The 9,832-nt window shown below is 47.9% G+C and overlaps 1 protein-coding gene across 1 annotated transcript in view; it reads right to left on the bottom strand.

Moving 5' to 3' along the window:
- Window positions 1-9,626, bottom strand: part of TLL2 (tolloid like 2) — a 323,112-nt gene extending 313,486 nt beyond the window's left edge. Inside the window, exon 1 of the mRNA XM_073596512.1 lies at window positions 9,345-9,626. Within this exon, the coding sequence (XP_073452613.1) occupies window positions 9,345-9,513 (169 nt within the window). The 5' untranslated portion in view covers window positions 9,514-9,626. The remainder of the gene's footprint in view (window positions 1-9,344) is intronic.
- Window positions 9,627-9,832: the final 206 nt, after the last annotated feature.

Raw genomic sequence — 9,832 nt, 5'->3', positions numbered from 1 at the left:
CCTCAAGTGTAACATGTGGCTTTCACACATTCCATAAATGCATACAAAAAATGTGCACATTAACAAAACGCTCCAGATATGAATGAGGTCTTATGCAGCATACACACGAGCGGACTTTGACCAGACTGGTCCGACGGACAATTCGATCGTGTGTGGTCTTCAGACCTTCAGCGGACTTTTCCAGTCGAAAATCTGATGGACTTTAGAATGGAAATAGCTTTCCAACAGACTTGAGTCTGGTCGAAAAATCCGCTCGTCTGTATGCTAGTCCGGACGTAAACCCACGCTAGGGCAGCTATTGGCTACCAACTTCCTTATTTTAGTCCGGTCGTATGTCAGCACGTACAAATCTGTCAGACTTTGGTGTGATCATGTGTAGGCATGGGGGGGGTGTGTGAGGGACGCAATATATTCTTGGCTCACTTTGGGCCCCTTAGTACCAATTGAGCACTGTTTAAAATGCCACGGCCTTCCTGAGTATTGTTGCTGACCATGTCCATCCCTTTATGACTACAGTGTACCCATCTTCTGATGGCTACTTCCAGCAGGATAATGCACCATGTCATAAAGCTCAAATCATGGAACATGACAATGGCCTCCACAGTCAGTCACCAGAACTCAATCCAATAGACCACCTTTGGGATGTGATGGAATAGGAGATTTGCATCATGGATGTGCAGCTGACAAATTCGCAGCAACTGCATGATGTTATGTCAACATGGACCAAAAATCTGAGGAAGGTTTGCAACACCTTGCTGAATCTATGGCACAAAGAATTAAGGCAGTTCTGAAGGCAAAAGGGGTCCAACCCAGTACTAGCAAGATGTACCTCATAGTGGCCAGTGAGATATACTTCTCCAGTATGGTGGCCTGAATTTATGGGAGGAGCCCGGAGGGTATTTAAGCTGCCCATGCTCTGTCGGTTCCAGTGCGCAATTTGTTACGTCAGCAGGCCAACTCTTCAGGTCACTGTGTTCGCGAGTCTGTTCTCAAATACAGTGTGTATTGCGGTTGCTTATTTGTAGCTTTTTGTTCAAATCTCGCTTACAGGTAGGAGTCGTTACTTTGTATTCATCTCATGTCCTAAGCGTTGCCATTCGTTGTATCCCCAATGTCATGCGTTCAGTTCCCGCCATGGAACTTAAGAAATCGTTCATACAGGATTCCTCCGCACCACCAACCCCCCCCCCCCCCCCCATTACTTGCCAAAAAAAGTACATTTTTGCGGGTCATGCAAGGAGCCACACTATACTCGGATACATTGCATGCCCGCTACAGACCAATGCGGACCCGGTCGCACGGCCATTGTCGCAGGTAGGATTCGTTACCATCTTTTGTCATGTTCATTTTTTAGCCACTTGCAGTGTCACCCATACCACGTGTTCGGATCCCACAGTGGAACTTACAAACCATTCATACGCACTTCTCTCATTCTATACTGCCCACTTAGGGGATATGGTAAGCCGTCAAACAAGCCAGGTGTTTCTATCCTTTTCTCAGTAACCAAACTCTCATTTGTCGAGACCCTGCAGCCAGGCAAAACCGTCTCAGCAGCCTGATACTCAGAGACCATTGCAACACGCAATACCATCTCAAGCAACCTCCCACTCAAGACCTTTGTGACCACACACACACACACACACACACACACCATTGTCTCCATTAGTATAAAACACTTTGCGGCATGCAGCTACATGCAAACCAGCATACAAAACTAAACTTGCAAACACTCCTCAGTGGCACACAATCAGTCGCACAAAAACGCAGCAGCACCCAGTTGGCCATTCATCTCCAGTGGCATGCAGGCCACTCATCTTTTCTCTGTCGTTCTCTGAGATTAGTTCAGGTTGCTATCCGGTACCAGGTTGGACTTTTCTCCCCAAGTAAAAATAAAATAGAGGGGGGAAGAACGTACAGGTCCCATCTTCACCAGGGTCAGTTCCCCCCCTGAAATAAAGTCACACCAGGCCCACTGTCAGAAGTTATCCACCACCTCGATATAACAAGGCACACCGGCAGATCTAGACAGGTTGAGAATGGTCGTCAGCAACCTCAACGTGCCCATAGCCGAGCACAAAGTGGAAGGCCCGGCATACTAGATCACCTTCCTAGGTGTCACTCTGGACACACGTGCCATACAGGCTAGCTTGCCTCCTGACAAACTAGCCTGTACCAGGACAGTTATCCATGACTTCCCCGGTCACAAGGGTGCGCCATGAGGCAGTTGCAATCCTTACTAGGAATGCTGAACTTCGTGATGAGAATCATTCCCCAAGGATGGTCCTTTATATCACAGCTTTTAGTCTCACACCAGTGCAAGATCCAGACCAAGTTCACAAATTAGACCAAACAGCAGTAGCAGACTTAGCTATGTGGGACAAATTCCTCACCAGCTGGAACGGCATTTCAAGGTTCATCTTGGCAGTGTCAGCCGAGCCACCACAGGCTTCACGCCCATTTTTTGGGCCGCCACTGGTTCGCCAAACCTTGGCCCCCAGAAATTCTCTTAAAACTCTGCTTTCATCCGGTCTTCATTACTCTTCAAGCTGTATCCCATCGTGGTAGCTGCCCAGTCTGGGGCCACACTTGGACAAGACTGTCTGTGGTGAAGAGCACCGTCTATCAATAAAAAAGGTATATCCAAGCCACTCCCCATCATGTCCTTCCTGCGCAGGCTTGCGCAGCTGTCACCAGTTTAATCTTCTGTAGACATATTCCAGGCAAATGCAAAGTCGCAGCTGATGCACTGTCCCATTTCAACCTTACTTTGTTTTTCCAGCAGGAGCCGACCCAAAAACTACTCCTGTCCACCCTTGATCATTGCTGACGATGAACTGAAGTCGCATGTTGCCAACACAGCCCAGCTCATTAATAACTCCTTGACATCCAACACACTAAAGGCCTATTGCACTGCTTGGAACACTTACTGCAAGTTTTTGGCCTCTTGCCTCAGAGCAGCGATAGGGGACTGGCCCTTTTCTCAATACTAGCAGGCTATACCTAGCCGGCGTCCAGCATTTCCTGTCCTTACAAGACCCCAATAAACCGTCAGTAATCTTGGCCCATGCTACAGGGCATACAAAAGCACCAACCCATACTCAGTGGCAAACGCCTACCTATCATGAGTGCCTCTTCACGGACATTTCTGAAATCCTTACTCATTCTCTGTTTGGGGCTTTGCCCAGCCATCCAAGCGGCCATCTACAACCTAGTGAATTTACCGTCACCTGACTTGCTTTCTGAACAATTACACCCTTCATCTCAGTCTGAAGAACGCAACAAACCAGCCCCGGGGGTTGACACAAACCGTTTCAGACTTACACCAGGTGCCCAGTGACTGCTTGACCGACTAATGTCCCATCTACCCAGCAAATCTGATGGTAGCTCATCGCTACCCTTTCTAACCAGCCCCCTCAATGGTAGCCAGTTTATCAAGCATGTCAGGATCCTCCTAAGCAACTTGGGCTTTAACCCCAATCAGTTCTCCGGACATTCCTTCAGGATTGGATCAGCCTCAGCTGCCTCCTAAAATGGAGTTCCAGACCACACAATCAAGAAACTAGGCAAAATGAAAGTCTGCTTGTTTTGCCACATAGATCCCAAATCCTCATGAAGAAATGGAACAAGCCTTTGCCAAGCTGGCTCAATAACCACATGAATCAATTAAGGAGTTATGCCAACGAGTCTTTTGCCCCCTTTTCTTGGCATACCAACCAGACCACTAAGGCACACTTCAGGTCTATTTATGTTGCAAGTCTTGTCACGCGTTTATGTGATCCACATCTCTCTCGCTCATAGGGCCACGACCATAAATAAGGCCAGTATGGTGGTCTGAATGTATGGGAGGAGCCCAGAGGGTATTTAAGCAGCCCACTTGCCCATGCTCTGTCAGTTCCAGTACACGATACCCTCTTTTTCAGGGCACTTCTCAGCACATCCTACTTCATAAACTACCCATTACTTATCTTAGGTATGCCCCCTTTACTTTGAATACTGACCAGACCACCAAGGCACACTTCAGGTCTATTTATGTTGTAAGCCTTGGTATGTATGCATGCATGCATGCATGCATGCATATTTTGGTGGTTCCAAGTAATTGATGATGTTATAGTGTTAGTCCAACTGTGTTAACACACCAACCCACACTTGGGGCCGCTTGGTGCTAGGAACCCCAAGATATAGGGCCCCAAATTAGGGTTGCAAAATGTTCCTTTAAAAACACTTAAACACAAAACGCGTCACCAGCGTTTAGAGTCTGAAACGTGGAAAACTTTTGCGTCTGAACCCATTTTTTTGCTTCTGAAAAAAAAAAAAAAAAAAAAAAAAAAAAAAAAAAAAGTGGTTAGACGCAACTGCCTAAAAACACCAAAAAACGAGACCGTGTACATGGACACATAGGATAACATTGAATGGGTTCAGGGGCAGTTGAAAAATAAAAAAAATAAAAAAAAAAAAAAAAAGTGTCCAACTGCCTCTGAACATGAGTTTAACAGTGTCTCGTGTGCATGAGGCCTTCCCTGCTGCTGGCACCACTCTGGAGACCGCTAGCCAGGATAAAAGGTGGAGTGCAGTTGGTATCAATCTGCATGGGACAGGAGCCAGTACTACAGAGGGGGCATCAGCTTATGCGGCTCTTGCCCTCTATTACAGCGCCAACTTTACAAGCAATTCCTCTCCTTTGCACTTTGAGGGTCTGGAATAGTGGGAATAGTGATCCCTGCTGTAGATTGTACCTGGAGTTCAGTATTAGCTAAAGTCCAGGTAGTGAATCAGGTATTCTAACTGGGAACCTTGGCTACTGCAATGCACTTGCAATTAGCCTTACTGAATAAGCCAGAAATTGAATATTGTTGCCCCCCCCCCCCCCCCCCACCAAGTAGAAAATCTAATTACATTTACAGATCATTTGCATCTCTAGTTCTTACCATTTTCAAAATCAAATCCTGCACTCCGTTGCCTCACATGCTCCTGAGAACTTATCTGAAAGGCAATGTTCAGTGCATAACATTCTGGAACACCAGAATGATCTCACCACGGTCCCTCCAGCATCTGTCCAACTGAAAGCAATCCGTCAGGAGAATGCTGCAAATGTGATTAATAGAAGTCTGTGCAAAGGATGCCAGTGAGGATCAGAAGGTCCATTACTAGAACCAGGGAAGGACCAAGTCTGTCAGCCTAAAAGTTACATTAAGCAGCAATTTAACAATCAAGCTGTTATTTGGGACAATAGATTAATCACCCATAGGGTGCCATGGGGGGGGGGGGGGGGGGGGGGGGGGGGGGGTCACACTTTGTCACCATTTATGAAGCATGTTGGATGATAAAATAAAACAGGCACACCTTAGAAAAAAAAATAAAGTAGTTAATTATTCACAGATTAGGGCCATTTATCTTTTGTCAGTTTACTCCAATTAGTACTCAGGCTGTGTTTACCATCCATTATGAGCAAGTATGCACAAAAAGGTTGTATAGTATGTCCGTCAGACAAGTGGGCAGACCTTGTATAAGTGTTAGATTGCCATTTCAGAGTGCAGGTTAGCTTGAAAGCTGAACGCCAGGCACAAAAACTTTGTTGTAATATATTCAAGTAACACAATGAATATACAGTAAATGCACCAAGGCCAGCTATACATTGTCCAAATTGTCAACTGTTAATAGGCAGGCTGAATGTACCTAGTCGATCGATCAACTTGGGTACAACCAGCTTGCTTTATTCTCTTGCAATTAATAGCCAGCGGCTGCTATAACCGCTAGCAATAATCACTGTCTTCTCCTGGTAAGCGAGTACCCATCTCGTGGAGTCATTTTGTGGGCGTTTCCATTGTCCTGGTGCTCCAGGGCCTTCACAGGTGTTCTAGGTGGTCATGAAATTAGGTGTAAATTAGGCCGGGTTCACACTAGTGCGACAAACGCTCCGACATTGGGAGCTCATGTCGCATGACGTGTGAAAATCAATGTTTCCCTATGGGAGCCATCCTAACTGGTCCGACACAAGTCGGTCCGACTTTGAAAATGCTCCCTGTACTACTTTGATCCTACTTCAGCCCATTGACTATCATTGAAGCTGGATCGCCGTCTCGCATGATCCGACTTTGGCTCAGATGATCTTGAGGGGGAACTCTGCACCAAATTTTAAATAAAAAAAACGATATGGGTTCCCCCTTCAAGAGCATACCAGGCCCTTAGGTCTGGTATGGATTTTAAGGGGAACCCCCTACAGCGGAAAAAGAAAAAAAAAAAAAAAAAAAAAAAAAAGCGTGGGGGGGGTCCCCCTCGAATCCATACCAGACCCTTATCCGAGAACACAGCCCGGCCGGTCAGGAAAGGGGGTGGGGACAAGCGAGCACCTCCCCCCTCCTGAACCGTACCAGGCCGCATGCCCTCAACATGGGGGGGGGGGGTGCTTTGGGGCGCCCTGCGGCCCCACCACCCCAAAGCACCTTGTCCCCATGTTGATGGGAACAAAGGCCTCTTCCCAACAACCCTGGCCGTTGAGGTCTACAGGCGGGAGGCTTATCGGAATCCCCTTGAATAAGGGGGGGCCCTCCACCCTATGTGAATGAGTATGGGGTAAAGTAATTTATTAGGCAGCTCCAGGGGTCTTCTTCCAAATTCGGGGGGGGGGGGGGGGATTGGTCTCTTCCTTCTCCGCCATCTTCTGCTCTTTTGCTAGCAGTGGCCCAGTCTTCTCCCCTCTTCTTTCGATGTTGACATGACGCTCTCCCATTGTAATGCCGTGCGCGCGATCCGCAACGACTTATATAGGGATGGGGTGTGGTCACTGGGTGATGTCACCAGGTGGCCCCACCCGTGGCATGATGGGTGGTGACATCATAAGGGGACAGGGTCACATCAGCCGGTGACCACGCCCCATGCCTATACAAGTTGTTGCGCAACGCGCAAACGGCATTACAGCAGGAGAGAGCGTCATGTCAACATCGGAAGATGATGACGGAGAAGACCGGGCCACCGTTAGCAAAAGAGCAGAAGAACCGGAAAATCGAGAGAAGAGGTCGGAGAGCGCGAAGAGGCCAGAAAGTGCAAAGAAGAAAGAGACCCCCAAAGTCGGAAGAAGACCCCTGGAACTGCCTAATAAAAATTACTTTAAAAACCTGTCTAGTGTGTTTTTTTTATTGACACTTTTTCCCTGGTGAATGGGTACCCCATACTCATTCACATAGGGTGGGGGGCCGGGATCTGGGGGCCCCCCCCCTTATTAAAAGGGGGCTCCCGGATTCCGATAACCCCGACAACCAACGGCCAGGGTTGTCGGGAAGAGGCCCTTGTCCTCATCAACATGGGGACAGGGTGCTTTGGGGTGGGCCGCAGGGTGCCCCCTGCCCCAAAGCATCCCCTCCCCCATGTTGAGGGTATGCGGCCTGGTACAGTTCAGGAAGGGGGGGCGCTCGCCCCCACCCCTTTTCCTGACCAGCTGGGCTGCGTGCTCGGATAAGGGTCTGGTATGGATTTTGGGGGGACCCCCACGCCACTTTTTCGGCGTTGGGGGTGCCCCTTAAAATCCATACCAGACCGAAGGGCCTGGTATGCTCTTGGAGGGGGAACCCATGCTGTTTTTTTTATTTATGCAGAAAAGCACCTGGAACGCATCCGGACTGCGTTTCTACGGTGTGAACTGGCCCTAAAAGCTGAAGTTTAGCGCATATATTTTTTTTTTTTATTATAATATAAAAATCTCATCCAACAGCATTATTCATATTACTTAACCGTAATGTAGTATGCACCATGATGTGCAGACAGCTGGATCCTGGAGAAGTCTTCGCTGCAAGGCCACCCTGTCCTCTCCCAGTCTATGAACTTTTGGCACTGCAATGGTTAACAGCTTCATGTCTCCAGGCTCAGCTGCACTAAAGACAGAAACGCCCCCTCCTCTATTGAGAAAAGATCTTTTAATGATTACACTGCTTGTAAAAAGATCAGTGGGGTGGAAGAATCTTGTGACTGATCAGACTCTCCCCCATTCATGGATCGCAGTACATGCAGGGCAATCAGTGAAAGACAGCTATGTTTGTTTGTTTGTTTGTTTGTTTGTATTTTCCCACACTTCTCCTTTAAAAGTACAGGTTTATAACAAAATATATGCTTTGACAGCTATACTAGTGGAAATGCATGTATCCACACAGGGCTCACTGACAGTCTTACCGCACGTTTATGGACATGTGGGATTTCATACACTAACATGCAAGGCAGCCTATTCAAAATGAATGCACCACAATGCAAGATTTAAGTAATCTGCAACTTCTCCCCCCAACGCAACATAAAGATGGTTCACATCTATTAAAATGCATGCAAGTTGTTGCGCATCGCCTACATGATTTGGGGTGCCATTCAATGAACAATGGCCACACAAGACAAGGACTTGGTATTCTATGTTACAGTAAACCAGTTCATACAGACAGCAAAGGGTGGTAAAAATAGGTGGTTGATCACCTACCTACAAGCAAACCTGGAGGGTGCTCAGGTCTGCAGCCAGAATACGATATCTTCTATGTATGCAATAAAAAAAAAAAAAAAATTCGATATCTAAGCAACTGTAACTTGCCGTGTCACATTGGGCAGACCAAACTAAGTCTGGAGACTACACCACAACCACAAAGTATTGCCTGCAAAATCGATTGTGGGCTCATTCACTCCAGTAAGCTGAATGCACTACTGCTGGGCGATGCAGTGCCAATCACAGGTTCCTTTCTAGTAAGATTTCAGTACAGCTCTAGTCATCTCAGGATCACACACAGTGCTCACTTTTAGAGCACACCACAGCCAAAGTGCCCTTTCAGGCAGGGCTGCAGTTTTACTGCCCCCTGGCCACCTACCTGAACTGTCCCAATACAGATGGACGGGGCTTCACAGATGCTATGGCAATTTTAACTCAAAGTGTGCAAAGCTTGACAGGTAGTGCTGGCTGTCAAACATGCACCGTGCCAATGTTGCAGCATTATATAGTACCAGGCAGTGAGGTGTCAAATGCCCTCTTAAAGGCAATCCAATAGACCACTCTTCAGAGGGCCCCACCATTCACATTACAATCTACTTTAGATCTACCAAGTTCAACAACCTTGTAGAGCAATAAGCCATCTGATTGGACAGCTCCAATAAAATATTTTATATAAAAAAAAAAAAAAAAAAAAAAAGTATATATTTTCAACAATTGATTGGCCAGCTCAGATAGGTGTTTACAATAAAAAGTTTTAAATACATGTAAAGTTGATTGTAACATGTATGGTGAGATCGGCCAATCAGATTGTAGGGTGCTGATCGTGGTAGACTCAGGGTGATGGCTTGTCAGGACATCTCTATACATGTGATCGGACAGAAGTTGCACCTACCGGCCTTGCAGGGGTCCTTGTAGTTGGGCTCCTCTGCGCTCTCCTCCATTAGGTACTCAAAGCCGAAGCCGGCCGTGTGCCCCATCGCCAGGGGGATGTGCCATAGGAAGAGGAGCCCCGCAGATGTCAGTGCCCGCACACTGCTCACATGGGACCCGCCGCAGCTCATCGCTGCCCAGCAAACTTCTCCTCTCCGGTGTACAGGTGCCCCGACTCTCCGGACTCGGTGTGTGTATGTGCTGGGGGATGGAGGAGCGGGCGGTGTATAAGGGGGTGCAGGGGGCGGGGCTGGGGGCGGGGTCCCGGGCTTATTACTGAAGGGCTCGTTAGCGTGCGCTCAGCGCTCAGCCTGGCCCTAGGCGGGGCCTGGAAGGCTTCGTCCAATCAGCTGATGGCCGGCGATCGGGGCTTGTCCCTGTCCAGGAATCATCTCTGCTACGAACTGGATCCCTCCACACGTTCTATGACCGTCTTCCCAGCACTGAGCA

Source organism: Aquarana catesbeiana, linkage group LG08 (genome assembly GCF_042186555.1).
Source record: "Aquarana catesbeiana isolate 2022-GZ linkage group LG08, ASM4218655v1, whole genome shotgun sequence".
NCBI lineage: Eukaryota > Metazoa > Chordata > Amphibia > Anura > Ranidae > Aquarana > Aquarana catesbeiana.
The sequence above is the reverse complement of the archived record's forward strand: the minus strand, read 5'-3'. Positions and strand labels throughout refer to the sequence as shown.